The sequence below is a fragment of the Protopterus annectens genome, chromosome 2.part1 (genome assembly GCF_019279795.1).
Source record: "Protopterus annectens isolate FY-2018-M chromosome 2.part1, PAN1.0, whole genome shotgun sequence".
NCBI classification, from domain to species: domain Eukaryota; kingdom Metazoa; phylum Chordata; order Ceratodontiformes; family Protopteridae; genus Protopterus; species Protopterus annectens.
This window is the reverse complement of record NC_056729.1, coordinates 781,915,137-781,931,461: the sequence shown is the minus strand read 5'-3', so window position 1 is coordinate 781,931,461 and position 16,325 is coordinate 781,915,137. Positions and strand designations below refer to the sequence as shown.

Sequence of the window (16,325 nt, the reverse complement as noted above, 5' to 3'; positions counted from 1 at the left end):
GTCCTGATCATATTAAAAGCAAATGCTTCCTTTTTCCCAGTCTGCACTTGAGATTCTAAGGGGAGATTGCAGCACTGATGTGACCCCACAGCCTTCCTTCCAGAGAGAGAAGTGAGTAGGATCTGACCTAGGACACCTGCCTCTCCCTGGGCTGCTCCTCCAGTGCCCAAGCCACCAACTGAACTAGACGCATTTGGGTCATAGTCCATCTTTATTCCACTACATTGCAAAGCTGGCTGTCCACCACTTTCCATGAAGAAAACATGAATTCCTCCTTTTGTGTTACAGGCTATGCCATTTGTTATGCTGCTGCTTCTGACATAAAAAATGTGGTTGTCTTATATCATTTTATTCAGTGGGTTGCTTATAGAATGTGGAAACTGGCAGACACAGAGAATTAACATCACCTTGACAACATATGTGGTAAGGCAGAAACAGAATTATCTATATTGGAGAGACTGCATTTATTCTGAGGGTTTTGAACTTAACTGACATTTTTTAATATGTAGGAAATATATTTATATACTTTCTGCATGTAAAACCACTTATGCTGTAGTAAAGAATTAACTTGTCACATTACACTGATGAACTGAATATATAATTATTTTTCTTTATTTTTTCTGCTTAGGTTATTCTTAATTTACCAGTTGATGCATCTAGTGTCCCTGAAGATTCACAGTTTCTGTACAGTGGAGGTGACTCTTTAAAGTCTCTAAGACTTGTGAAGGAAATGGAGAATTTGGTAGGAAAATCCATATCAGGGCTTTTGGAAGTAATCCTTACTAAATCATTCTCAGAGGTTTACAATCACATATCTGAATTCTTGTTTCCCAACAAAAATGACTCAATAATTAACAGTTTGAAACGAAAGCCACCCAGCAGTCATCAAGATCACTTTCATTTAGGAATACAGAAGCGCTCTAAAGCCGAAAGTGTACCAGCTGTTGAAGAACATGTTGATTTAATTGTTATAAACAGAGGTTGTCAGGAGAGGAAAATATGTACTTGCTTGTCCTGCAAAGATGGGTTCAAGAAATCTGAATTAGTGCAGGAAGGGTTACAAGGACAGAATCTGAGTACTGCATTACTTGTTGATTATAACACACACAGAAACAATAAAACTGAAATTTCTGATTGTATGAACAGTGACAGACAAGTAAGGAATGTTTCATCAATGACCAAGACTTCAGAAACCCTCAAAATAACTTGCGCATTTTCTGATGTTACAGACAAACAGCTGAACAGTACTAAACCTGCAGTGCCTCCAAAAGAACTTACTGCTGCTAAGAACCTGTCATTACAAGTGAAGTGGCAAACACACTCGAGCAAGTGTGTAGATGCATCGCCTTTGCTCGTGATGATGGTTGGTGCGCAGACCACTGGGACAGTATACATTGGGTCTCACTCAAAACAACTGCAGGCTGTAGATCTGTTTTCAGGGTTAGTTAAGTGGGAAAGAATCCTTGGTGACAGGATTGAAGCTTCAGCATGTTCGTCTAGATGTGGGGGCTTCGTCATTGTTGGTATGTAAAACAACTGTTACTATGTTTCAAAATGTTTCCTATAGCTTTGTTAGCAGATCTGCCAGAAACTAAGGCTACTGCTGAGCAGCATATTGCTCTGGCCATCCCAAAAGATTTCTTCAGAGAGTTGGCATCTATTCAGCTTTCTAGAGACTCTACAAAGTACAGGATGGCATGTGCTTATAGTTGCTGTCCTTAAAAGACACATGAAAGGCAACAGTTAGTAGGAACTTCTTATTAAGTGCTGTGGAGTAAAGTTATTTACTTTATAGACTGTTTATTTTCCAGACATGGTTTCAGCATAAAAAGTAGTAGCTTGCGGATCACCATGGTTTGTGAATACTTTATGCTCCCATGATTATGTCAGTAGGATCAGTGTACAGAATCCATGAGGGAATATACACGGAACTAAGTGAAACACTAATAACATAATCATGACTATATAGTAAGTAATAAAACAAATCCTCAAAATAAGAGTCTTCTAACACTACATCATGTTATATAAATAGGTAAAGTGATGCATTCACTAAGAACATTACATTTGTAATATCAAGAATAAAACATATTTGACAATAACATAGTACACTAAGTTCCATGATTCACACACCTCCTTAAAATTTGAAGATTGCACGGAGAGTTCCACTGTACAGATGCTTTTAAACTTATTGGTTTGAGTTCTGAGCCATGCCTGATAGTAATAGGTGACTCTATAGTCAGACACACTGACGTCCCGCTTACCAGGCTGAACAAAGAGAGGGTAACGGTGAGCTGCCTGTCGGGATCTAGGATCCGCCACATAACACAAGCACTCAGGTCACTCCAAAGCAACTACAAATATGACTCCGTCATTGTCCATGCCGGCGTTAATGACCTGAGACGTACCTCCTTGGACTACATGAAAAGAGACATAGAGGAGCTCTCTGATTATGTAGCCCAGGCCGGTATGACCCTGACCCTGAGCAGCATCTTGCCCTCACCAAGAATGATGCCACAATACAAAGACAAGATGATCAGCTTTAATAATTGGCTCAATTACTGGTGTCATTCTAGGGGGATCCAATGTCTGTCTGCTTGGGATGACATGCTGGACAAGCCACGCTGCTTCGCAAGGGACAGCTTGCACCTGTCACCACTGGGCTTCCGGATATTGGCTAAGGCTCTTGCCACCCCTATAGTGCCTTTTTTAGGCAAGGCTCAAAAGACAATCCCACCACCTTAGAAAACAATAAAGGAAAAAAACTAAGGGTAATGCTGCTCAATGCCAGAAGTCTAAATCTCAAGATGCAGGCTCTCGAAGCACTCCTCAGTATGGAGAGCATCGATGTCTGTGCAGTAACTGAAACCTGGTTCAAGTCTCCTGAGAGCACCCCAGCCCTACCAGGTTATACCTCGTATCATGCATTTTGGCCCCAAAACCTGGGCCGAACCACAAAAGGAGGGGGAGTGTCCATATTCATTAAAGACACCCACACCTCCAGGTTAGTAGCAATGCACGAAGCATCGGAGACCATCCATGTGCAACTAACAGTAGGTAAAACTGCTATACAACTTGTAGCATGCTACAGACCACCCTCGCAATCTCAGGAACTCCATTCAGCCTTCCTGAAGACACTGGAGGATATGAATGTCTCACCAAATACCATCATATTGGGAGACTTCAACTACCCAAACATAGACTGGGTGCATTACTCAAGCCCCAACACCCTAGCCCAAAGGTTCCTGGAATTCATCAACTCAAATGCGATGGAACAACTAGTCACCTCCCCCACAAGGGGAAATAATATACTTGACCTGATCATCACAAACATGGGGACAAAATGCTCAACGCCGGAAGTATACCCCTCACTAGTGAGATCAGACCATAAACTAATAACCCTAGATATTCATATCCCACCTCCAGCACAAAAGACCACAGTGAGAAACTGCTCAAAAGCCGACTTTACACTCCTTAGGACTGAAATGGTATCCTTCAAGCCCCCTGGGCCAGTGGAAACCACATCCCACACTGCTGAATCCTTCACAAATGCTTTCTACGGGCATCTCCAAGAATGCATGGATCATGCAATCCCAAATAAAACCAAGACCCTTTCCACCAAAGGCAGGCATCCTATCTGGTGGACCCCAGCCATAAACAAACTTTATAACAAGAGAAGGAAGCTACTGCAAGACATAGCAAAATCCCATAAAGGGAAGGCATCCCTGATCAGCACTAGCAAAAAACTACGTTGGCTAATAAAATCATCAAAGGCCAACTTCGAGAGAAAAATCACTAAGGACACTAAAGATAATCACAAGGCCTTCTTCAGTTATGTTAGAAACCTGGGCGGAAACCCTCAGATATGCGCAGAGTTAGTTCATAACGGCAAAAAATACACTGAACCCACAGATATTGCCAACATACTGGCAGACAGGTTGAGTGCAAATTTCTCCTCTCTCTCTCCCCCAAAAGATGAAATAAATATCTCGGCTGAATGCAACCTCCCTGAAATCTCAGATGTCCAGGTGAGAGCTGCCCTCAGCAAAGCTAAAAATACAGCATCCATGGGACCTGACGGTGTCCCGGGTTGCGTGCTACGTGAACTCCTAGAGGAGCTAAACCTGCACATAAGAATGCTGTTTAATCTTAGCCTTGCTACAGGATACATCCCTGAACACTGGCGTACAGCTACAGTGGTCCCACTCCACAAAGGTGGCACCTCTACAGATCCTGGAAACTATCACCCCATAAGCTTGACCAGCCTGGTCTGCAAAGCTATGGAAAGGATCATTGTGGAACTCATAAACAAAGATATCGGGGACCTACAGACAATTGACCCTACCCAGTTCGGCTTTGTAAAAGGCAGATCCTGTCTTTTAAACCAGGTGGACTTTTTTGAAACAGTCACTAGAGCCATCGATGAAGGCAAAGCAGTTCATACAGCCTACCTGGATCTGGCAAAAGCCTTCAACACAATACCCCACTCAGGCATCATAGACAAGCTCAACAGCTTAAATGTAAACCCGTTTGTCACAAGATGGGTTGCAAACTGGCTAAAGGACAGAATCCACAAAGTCAGAATAGTTGGAGCTATGTCAGACTCTAAGCCAGTCACAAGTGGAGTCCCACAGGGCTCTGTCTTGGGACCCCTCTTGTTCGGCATTTATTTCTCAGATGTGCAGGCAAACATAGGGGGGTTGTGGCTGACAAAGTTCGCAGACGACTGCAAACTAGGAGCCATAGTCGACACACCAGCTGACACATGCATCCTCCAGAAGGGCCTCACAGAAACAGACGACTGGTGCCAAAGTCATGGCCTTAAACTAAATGCCAAAAAATGTATAGTCATCCCCTTTGCAAAAAACAAAGTACCCACAAATTACCACATAGGTGGTAATCCATTAAGTACGGAAAAAGTAATCAGTGACCTGGGGACCCAAGTTGACAGTGACCTCTCATTTGACACCCACGTCGCCAAAGTGGTTAGAAAGACCTTCTACCTTGCCCACCTTATCATGAAGGGATTCACATCCAGATCAAAGGATGTCATTGTACCCTTATATTCCTCCCTTATCAGGCCTATGATTGAATACATTGCCCCATTTGGTATGTACCTCACCCGGCACCTGCAGCAGCTGCAGAAACCCCAAAAGTACCTTACCAAGAGAATCAAGGGTCTCCAGCATATGTCATATGCTGCCAGACTGAAAAAGCTCCAGCTCTATTCAGTAGCATACCGCCTGCTCAGAGGTGATCTGTGCCTTACGTACAAGGCCATGTCCAATTCAGAATTAATGGACATGCTCCACCTCAAAAAATCCAAATCCATCAGAGCCACGAGAGCTAAAGATCTAAACCTCAGCACAAATATGAATAGGACATGCTGGAGGGACAGATTCATAACCCAGAGGCTTCCCGCACTCTGGAACAGGATACCTGTCCGTGTTAGAGCCCCTCACTGACTCTATTCAAGAGAAATATGGACAAATGGATGGGTGATCGTAGGTTTACCCCAGGGGTCATCTCTGTGTCATTGCTAGATAGAGGCACAGTAAACTAAATTTAATTTAAATTGTACACTTTTGTATCATTACATGGGGTGTCGAAAGCCACATACACTTTGGCTAGGCTTATAAATGCCCTAGGGCAGATAGCCTAGTACTATACTATGAAACTATAAACTATGAAACTAAGAGAAGTTGGTAATGGAACCCCCCCTTAAAGGTAGCCATTGAATTATAATAACTCTGAGGCAACATTTTAACTTTGAATGTAGGTGTGGTGTACTTTAAGGCACATTGCAAATTACACTTCTGTGCAGGAATTTTTTTATAAAGAAATAAAAAAAGATACCACTGTGGATAAACTTCAGCTACACCAATATCAGAGTCCAAGTATCAAAGTAAAAAATGTAGCGAAGAAACAGGGCAGAAGTAATAAAACACCATTTAATAAAGATTAGCGCTTTCACATCAAACAAGATGATTCTTCAGACCAAATGAACATCTTACATCACTTCCTATATATAAAATAACATGGTCAGTTAATCCATTAATCAATAAAACAAATGTTATCCTATGTAGCAATGTAAATAAAACTTTAACATGAACAGACATTAATATAATAATATCATAAAAATCAACAACATAAATGTATTTAATTTATTTTAACGGTCTTACTTTAAGATAGAGTTTAATAGAAGCCCTATCATTAAGTCCAGGGAGGCGATCTGCCTGTAACTCAAGTATCCATTTCAGTTCTCTTAACTCAGTAAGATTTTTTTATATCACCCAATCTAGGACCTAGCTGTATACATTCGATTACTCTAAAACTAAAATCATAGGGTGTATCAAATAAAACTGCATGCTTAGCTAATGCACTTCTCTCAATATCTTTATTTTTCATCGTTAATAGATGTTCTCTTACACGTTCTCTTAGGGAACGGTTAGTCATACCAACATAGAATGAGTTGCAGATATTACATACTGCTAAATAAATAAAATTTCTAGTGGTACAACTAGCTGTTACCTTAACTGTATATTTCCTATGAGTTTTAGGATGAATAAAAATCTTGTCAGCAGCTAAGACACTACAGATGCTACAATTCCCACATGGTAAAAAATTGCAACTCACTACTTTTGTAGTATATTTGTTATTACTATTGCGTAATAATATTTTTAAATTTTTCTTATTTTTATATCCAAACCTTGGTCTTTGTCCAACTACATCTTGTATATCTTTATCTGACTGTAGTATGAACCAATTTTTTATTAATTATCTGACGTGCCTTATTAATATTACTAGAATACTGAAGTCTAACCTCTATAGTATCGTCATTATAATTACCATCTAGCACGGCTTGATCAATAAAATTATCTTCAAACATATGTGGTTTGGCTCTAGTATTTCTTAGATTTACAAATCATTAATACCCATATCTACCTCTTTTTTACTATATTTGCATTGTATCAGTTCATTTTTAAAAATATCAACGTCATCTTGAAATTTCTCATCATCTTTCTCGGATGTTACCTTCCTTGTTGTAGGCTTCCTAAGTTTGGTGACGGCCCTTTCTAATTTCTGTTGCCTGATTCATCATGCTGAAAATTTTTGTGCTTTAGTGTTAATGTCAACAGTTGCTTAACAGAAATCTTTCTAAGCTCATGTATATTATCAAGGTAATCCCTTATTTTCTGCCTAGCATTCTGCAGTTGATCCTTTTCTTGTACTGTGAGATTCTCCTTATTCTGCAATGCTTTAATGTTTGTCCATCCCTCTAAATAATTATTGTTACTTCTTAGCCATAGCTCTATTTCATTTATTTCCCCCTATTTTTAAACTCCACCATAATTTTATCCCACTCTCTAGCTATATTTTTAGAGGATACTCTCTAACAGCTCCTGAATTATCTCCACTACCCATTCCTTAAATTCCTCTGTTTTCAACAGATAGGTGGGAAAGCGCCAATGACTCATTTTTATTTTATTACCCGGTGTTTTTATTTTAGCTGTTATTGGCACATGATCTGAAATAGTTATTGGGCGAGTATCAAGACCTTCAGTTACATGCATATGTTCCTGTGAAATGTAAATTCTGTCTAGCCTAGCCCAGTTTTTATATCTTGGGGAATAATATGTAAATTAACTGTGAACTCCTTTTACTGAATTCACATCTTCCATGCCAAATATTTTCATGCATTTCTTCAAAAATCTACTCTCCTTTGTTATGTTTTCCTTTCTGGACCCCCCCCCCCCCCCACAGACACATCCTCACTGCTGCAAATCAAATTCCAGTCCCCACCTATAAGTAATATTCCTTGCTGAAGACTGATCATTTTCTTAAATGTTTAGGTGGAATGTAAATACATGCTAGTGTAATCTTCCTTCCTTGCCAGTAGCACCTTAGCACTACAAATCTGCCAGTATTATCTTTTTTAACTTTTTTCTGTCACTGTTGGTGATCCTCTTGCAATGAATATAAGTACTCCTCTTTTTCTTTGTCCCTGGTGTTCTGCTGAATAACCTTCCTGAAAACCTTTCTTTATCAGATTCACATGTTCATTTCTTTCTAAGTGTGTCTCCTGTAACATAGCTGTTTGCACTTTACATTTTTAATATAGTTCACTACTCTTTCTTCTTTATATTTATCGGTGAGGCCATTTACATTTAAAGACATTAATGAAAGCATTATTGTATTAAAACGTTATTATTCCCACCTTTTATGTACAACACCTTTTTTGTTAAATGCCTAGTTCTAGCTTTTGTGTTACACACATACACTGTTTGGCAGGTTGAACTTTTATACAGTTGTTTCTTGTCATATACATTTGAGCCTATGCCACATTGTATAAAACGTTTTGTTTTATTGAAAGCCCTTAAAAAACACATCCAATACCCCCCTAAAACCTATTAACATAATAGTAACACACAAAAGTATGTACACTTTCAAATATTGAAGTCTTACCCTCCTAATAGGAACAAAAGTCTCAAACTGACAGCCACACTCACAGACTTCAGTTAGCCTAAAAGAAAAGTTATCCATGCCAAGATGCATGGTGCAGCCTGTGCATCTAAATGCTGATTGGTTTTGTCTTATCTTTATAGCTCTCCCAGCTGGGAAAACCCCTGAATGTTTTCAGAGAACATTAACTACCTTAGGAAACCCCCTGAATGCTTTCAGTGAACATTATCTACCTTGGAAAAACCCTGAATGCTGTCAGAGAACATGATCTCCTAGCCAATTTCTTGTTTCTTTTTTTCCCAGCCAATCCCTCTCCACCAGACTGTATCCAGTTTCTCTTTATCATATTGTCTCCATGGAGACATGAGAACCAGGCAGCCAGTTTCTCTTTATCAGATTGTTTCCATGGAAAATGAAGACAAACTGCAGAATTGTTACTGAGCATACATGTATTTGCTAAAGAAAATCCTCATAGTATTCAGTTTTTTTTTTCATTTACTTGTTTTCTGTTAAAAATTGTTACTAAATCAGTCTAAGGTCTTTAATCCACTCATTCCCCCATGCAAGAATGAGAAAAAGCAGTTTATTTTTTTCTTTTATCATGGTTTTAGCCACACTTTTTTACATACCAGTGTCTACATTTCTTAAAACTGAACAAGAAGAGAGAAGAAAGAAGGGAGAGAGAAAAAGAGAAAAAAAAAGAACATCATCCTCTATTTACAGTCCACATTACAGTTACAACTAACTGAAAAAAACTTTACTTTAGAGCATGTAAAGAAAACCACATGGCACAAAATTGGTACTATTTAAGAAAAAAAATCTTTACTTACACTTAACTTTCTCCCTCTTCTTCCCCTCCCCAAAGCACTTTTTCCGAACATTAATGACAGGAAGTAGGGCATATGCTTTAGAGTCCCCCATAAGTCCAACAGATTCTGAAAAAATCCAATATTTCCAGATTTTCTTATTCTGCCATATTTCACAAATATAATTATTGCATTGTAATTCCATTTACTGTTTTTATTACTGTTTGTCTCTGAAATTCTGTCTCTGCTTCATTTCTAACATACTGTTGATTCTTCTAGTCTACCTTCATACTCCCTTCCTTCTCTCCAACATTTTCCATTGAAACAGTGGAAACATTTTCACAGGTACATTTTTTCTTTGGTTTTTATTACCAGAAGAACAAGAAGCAGGATCTCCTTCTGTTTTACAGCTCACTTTTTGTTGGACAAACTTTTGTATTTCCTCCTTAGCAGGTACTTGATCAGAAAATGATTTTGTCCCTCCATTGAAGAAGACATTGCATTGAAGACAGCTGGGTACAGCAGTTTGAATCTCATACCTGCATCTTGACATTCCCTGAATAGTGGAATAAATTTACTCCTCTTCTGTCTGGTGTACAGTGAGTAATCATTCTCCACAAATACTCTGCTGTCTCCCCTTTTAGTACTTTGTCCTTCTGCCACAGTTTTGTCAGTATCAACTCCTGCTAGTAGGATTGTGTCTTTACTATTAAAGGTCTAGGTTGCTTTCTTATAGATAGATTTGGAGCATACACACAATGTGCCCTTTCTACTAACAACTTCTGTTGTGGAATACCAGTCCATTTGCTTATTTGTACTTTCATAAAATTAATGCAGTCTGTTCCTTCCAGCTTCTCTGGTATAGCTGAAAATCTCAGGTTTTCCCTGCATGCTGTGTCCTCTAATTGTATTATTTTTTTGAAACATTTCTTCCTGAGCAGTCTCATATTTAGCCAGCCTTTTCTTCATTTCGACCTCTTTGCAGCTTTATCATCTCATCTGAATATCACTTTAAAGCTTCTTGCATTTGTTCTAGCCTTTTGTTGTTTGTGGTGATATACTCCATCAGTGCATTGTTTATTTTAAGCAGGTCTGTATGCATTTGTCTTGTATATTCCTGTTGGTTAGGAAGTCATGTCTGAAGGTTGCATTGCTTTTTGCTGAATAGCTGCAGAACTTTCCACAGTCAGTGGTTCTTCCTCACTTTTTGTAGCTGATTTTTTTCCAGGTCTTCTGAATTTCTTTATTCCTGGCATCCAGCAGTACACTTACTAACCAGTTAGTAAAATTTACCCGTAAACACAAGTCTGCTGGCCTTCTCTGCTGAGTTTCTGTTTTCACACTGGGAGAGTTAGAAGTAAGCTGTTACTCATTGTACAGCCATCTTGGAAGTTTCCTTCACCTATATCCATGACGATTATCTCCATGGCCTTGCAGATAAGACTGGTTAGGCTTATGAGTCTGTAGTTCCCAGGGTTGATTGAGGGGACCCCCTTTGTGCAAGGGTAAATTATGGTTGCTGTTTTCCACTCAGAGTGCTTAGACTGAGACTGACGAGCATGCTCAGTGTTTCCACTAACTCCTGTTTTAGACCATTTAATAAGCAGTCTGAGATGTTGCCCAGTCCCATAGAGGCTGTGTTTTGACCTTGGCGAGTGAGGCTATGACCTGCTCACTGGAGGTACTAGGTAGACGACTGGTGACAGGTATGGTATGGGGTATGATTGGTGGAGACAGGGGTAAAGTTTTCACCAAACCTGTCTGCTAGCAGGTTGGCGATGTTCTCAGGTTCAGTATAAGTGGTACAGTTCACAGCTACTTCAGCACAAAGCTGGGCCTTCCCTTTTAGGTTAAGGGCATAGCTAAAGAATGCTTTGTGATTTACCTTGGCTAGGGATGCTAATTTAGTTTTGTAATTAGCTTTAAAGGACTTTACAAGCTGTGTAATCTGCTTGTTTATGCTTTGGAGGGAGTTCTTCCTTAGCTGGGGCTGTTCCTTCTTGTATTTTGACAGGAGTTTATTTCTGTTGTTGTATAACCTATTTATGCTGGATGTCCACCTGCTTATTTTTTCATGAGATTCTTGATTTTATCCATTCCAGTACAGCTGCATCTTTACATTTATATAGTTGTTTATACAGGAGATTTGTGTACACCTCAGTATAAGAGTCATTGCTGTCAGTGTTGGTGGTGGTGGTGGTGGTGGGGGGGGGGGGTCATATAGTTTCCTTTGGAGAATTTTTTTTAACCTTTTTGCTCCTGAGGGTGGGTCAGGTACGATCCTTACTTCGAATGAGACTGCTTTATGATCGGACTTTACCAGGGAGGGCCCCACACATTCGGTGGTGCAGTGATTCCCCCATGTTGGTGAGTACTATGTCAAGGATGTTAGAGCTCATTATGGTGGTGCTTGACTGTCTGCTCAAGAGCATTTTTGTTAACAAAGTTCAGGAACCTTTGGGCAAGAGATTTTGTGCTCATATATGTTACCCAGTCGATTGAAGGATAATTAAAGTCATCCATGACCAGGGTATTTAGTTGTACTGAGAGTGTCTCAAGTAGGTCCAGGTCAGCTGTGTGGTTTTTGTGGTTCATGGTGGGGGGACCTATAGCTAACAATGACGTGGAGGGGGGAGAGATCTTTCCTCCAGTTAGTTGGACTTGGAGTAACTCTAGGGAGTCATACTGTTTAACTAGTCTGGTAGTGTATATGTCTTTAATGAAGATGGATACTCCTCCTCCCACCTTATTTTTTCACATATGTTGTGTGGACTGAACTTGTGGAAGGCACTGTAGCTCTTCATGGCTGAGATACTCTCTGAGGCCTTGAACCATGTCTCTGTGACTGCGCAAACAGCTGCATCTTCCAGGGTGGGAAGTGCTTCAAGTGAGTGCAGTTTCTGATTTAGACTCCTAGTATTAAGCAGCATAACCCTGAGTTTGTTTCTAGAGGATATTTTTATGTTGGGAATTTTGTTCTTATTACATTGCCTAAAAAAGGCACTATGGGGGAGGCAAGTACCTGTGCCAGCAACTTAAACTCTAGAGAAGGCAGGCGAAGACCACCTTTGGCAAAACCATATCATCCCAGGGTGTCAGATACTGGATCCCCCTGGACTGACACCAGAAGCTAAGCCAATTGTTGAAATCAATAATTTTTTGTTTGTACTGTGGCATCATCCTGGGTGAGGTAAGAGTGCTTCTTAGGGCTAGGGACATACCTGCTTGGGACACACAATCTGAAAGCTCCATCATGTTTCTCTTTATATAGTCCAGTGAGGTATGTCTCAAGTCATTCACTCCAACATGGAGTATGACAGAGTCATAATGGTACTTGCTGTTGAAAGTCTTGAGTGCGTGTGTGATTTGGCAGATCCTGGCACCAGACAGGCAGCTGACCATTACCTTCTTGTCCAGCCTAGTGAGGGGAGTGGAGTTGCCTATGACCAAGACATTCGGTTTAGATATGTTTTGCCACAGGGGCTTATTGAGTCAGATACTGATGTGTGTGTTATTATGTGTAGTGGGTTCTATTGGGACCGTATTGTGTGCAGACGGTTTGCACTTTAGAGGTCTTTGCTCTTATGGTATTTTTCTAGTGAGTACCTCCGCTTATATGGGTTTATGCATTGTGTGCTTGGTATTTGTGGGAGATGGAGTGGGGGTGCTGACAACCTGCTTAGTATTTGGTTTGTTATGTGAGAGAGGGAGCATTGATTCCAGATTCATAGTATAGATGCATCTCTCATATATTGTATTCACATGTTTAGGAGGTTGTCTGTATACATGAGGTAATTGATACACTGACACGGGATGCCAATGTCGATCAGGCTGGCTGGAGAAACAGTGGGAAACTGAAATTCCATTATGTCAGGTGTATTCTGTAATAAGTGGTGGAGGGTGGGATAGATGGACTGGGTTCTGTTGTAGAACTAGTAAAATCAGCTAATCTGTGGGAGATTTAGGAGTAGAAATCTGTGCCAGTGCTTCAGAAAGTGCAGCTGAGTTGCTCTCTGGGCACAAGTGTTCAACTGTGTTGTGCTCCAAGAAGGAGGGAAGATTAGGAGGGTTCTCTAGCAGTTATCTAGGAAAATTTTGACTTTTTAAGCATTTGTGTCTATTCATGGCAGTGTTAACCCCTGTTGCACAGCTGCGCACAAATGCTGTGTTTAAATATAGTTAAGTAAAATGTTTTTCAAACAATCCAACCAATAGGAAAGCCCAAGACGTAGCCTTGTTTCAACAATCCCCAACTCAGATAGGTCCTTGACTGCACTCTTATGCCACAAGGGTACTGGAGGGCCCTCTTAATGTAAGATGTCTGGCTTTAGTGCTTAGAAAATGCCAAACAGTCTAGATTCAGTAAGTATAAATCTAGCCTATGCTATAACTTGTTCAAGTACTGTAAATAGGCAGTGCAAAAAAACACAGTCACAAAAAATAAAAACTGTTTAAAGTAGGCAACAAAACAGTTGAAAACAGTTTAGAAGTGCAAAGAAGGTTATAAAAATACTTATTTTTCAGTAGAATTCACAGGATGACTTTGATTTCATTCAGATTTGCACATTTCTGTACTACTAAAGTATATACATTTGACTTAAACATGAATAAGAAATGCGTGATTGAGAGAATATTAAATTCCTGAAGTGATATAAAAGTATCTCTGTGTTGTGTTTGTGTGTGTGTGTAGGGTTATCTGCGCTTTCATCAAAGTAACGTATAGCTGAAGAAAGCTGAAGTCAGCATTAAGTGAATATTGGAGTTATTGAATGCTTACTTGAGCATTTGGCTGTTTTGTTAATACGTGTGTGTGTGTGTGTGTGTGTGTGTGTGTGTGTGTGTGTGTGTGTGTGTGCAGGTGTATGGCTTTTAGGGTAAGGGTTAGGTAAGGGGATAGCTTTTGTGTATGTGTGGGAGTGTATGTCGTTTAGGGTTAGGTAAGGGGGTTAGATTTAGTGTGGTGAGTGTGTGTTGGTGTGTATGCCTTAGCCTATCTAGTGTAGTGGTAGTGTTTAGAAAGTTTTTTTTTTTAACGTAAGGTGTAGTTTTAGAATTAGGTTTACTATGCTTTACTAAGGTGGAGCAGGGGACTAGTTTTGCTGTAAACAGCTTCAAGGCCCAAATAATGACTTATGTGGCTTTGGATCTGTTTTTCCATTACTTATTTACAGAATTTCTCTGAGAGGTGCGTTTCTTCTCAGAATGCCATTCATGCATCCATTTTCTTGGGTCTCATTTTCACTAGACAAAATTAGTCCCTTTCCACTTTAGCCAGCTTATGTGACAGACTCATATAAAAGATGTTTATCGTGTTACCCTGCTGCAGTCATCACACTTGGGTTATCCTGTCGTCAGGCGGTCCCGCAGTCGGCCTGAATTCCAAAGTCTTGGTCCGGCATCAGTTGCTATCGCTTCTTCCCTGACGTCAGTGTGCCAGGGGTATATAAGAGGCATCTGACACCATTTTCTTCAGTCTTTCTTGCTGCGCGGTGCCCGAAGCAGAAGCAGTTCGCAAGTGCCGGTTGGCCGACACCTGAGATTTTCGAATCTAGTTTCAGTCTGAAGTCTTCAAAGCTAAGTACCCCGTTGGGGAACCTTTTCTTGCCTCAGTCCGATGTCAGAAAAAGTTAACAATTGCATTTCTTGTGGGAAGCAAATACCTCATAAGGACTTTCATTCTTAATGTATACCTTGCCTAGGCCCAGACCGCGACGTCACTGGTTGTCGGTTTTGTGCTAGGTTCAATAAGCGAACTATAAAGCGACGCTTTGATTTCGCACAACACTACTTTGGTAGGAAATTTAATTACACTATGCCATCGGAGCAACCGACTACCGGCGTGCATAAAAAACGCAAAGATAAAGACAGGCAGCCTAGATCCAAGCCAGACTCCGAGGCCTCGGCTGGGTTCTCCAGTTTTCAGTGAGGTGCCTACGCAGCCCCTGGCTACCACAGAATTGGAACCCCAGACCACTTCGGATTCTCTAGCATAGAGTTCTAGGCCGACGCAGATATTTTCTTTAGGCCCTACCGACGACATTGCAGAAGGAGAAGCCGGTGCTGTAGAAACACCTTCGGTTTCAGAAGGTGTTACAGACCGACTACACTCACCATAAAATCTTATGCTAAGCTCTAAAACCAAAAAAGACTGAACTTCAGTCTCCAGTCCAAGGCCCCATGCCTAAGAAACAGATGCCTAAAATGGCTGAAGATTTGATTTCTTTAATCAAGGTTTCCCAACCCCCCCCCCCCGACAAAAGGCCTAGACAAGAGGAGGATTATGCCTCCTCAGATCAAGTGTCTATTTCCTCAAGCTCCTCTGAGGAACAGGATTACTCCTTTCCCCCATATGAAGATTCTGATGCTGAAGATTCCAATCCCTCAGCTTCTCCCCCTGAAGACTATTCCTTTGGGGAAACCTTACATACCATGAGGGAACATTTCCACTGGGAAGGTCAGGACTACTCCGACTCAAAGAAAAGGCTCTGAGAGTTTCTTTTACTCCCCCAGCACAGACCACTTGCTATCCCCCCAGTTTTAGACATTGTGGATGATGTTTACTTAGAATCTAGTCTAAATCCAGATTCTCTGCTTCCTGCTCCAGCCAAACCAGATAGATACTATAGAGTGCCTGACTCACAAAAATTCCTTTACAAAAGCCCTGTTGCTGATCCAGAGACAATCTCCCAGGGTCCCAAAGGGGCTAAGGCTTCTATGGCTAAAAATCCTGTACCCTTGGAAAGGGACTCCAGAGCACTAGATAGGTGGGGGAAGAAGGTTTACACCTCAGCTACTCTAGCTACAAGACCACTAAATTGTCAATTTCACATGCTTAAATACCAGCAATTCCTAATGTCTCAAATAAAACAAAAGATGAGCATGCACCCTCAACAGTCTGAATTCAAGGAAATGCAGGATCTGCTGCATGCAGCTGAACAGGTTGGCAAACATACTTTACAATGTGGATTTGATTCCTTGGAAGCTTCCTGTAGAGCAGCTGTTACTGGGTCTGTTTATACGTAGGCATGCTTGGTTAAAGGAACAAACTCTGCCTGATCA

At 40.6% G+C, this 16,325-nt stretch overlaps 1 protein-coding gene across 1 annotated transcript in view; it reads left to right on the top strand.

The window, feature by feature from the left end:
- AASDH (aminoadipate-semialdehyde dehydrogenase) overlaps positions 1 to 16,325 on the top strand; it is a 1,090,146-nt gene that overhangs the window by 668,024 nt on the left and 405,797 nt on the right. The window contains exon 11 of the mRNA XM_044062487.1: positions 629 to 1,523. Within this exon, the coding sequence (XP_043918422.1) occupies positions 629 to 1,523 (895 nt within the window). The remainder of the gene's footprint in view (positions 1 to 628; positions 1,524 to 16,325) is intronic.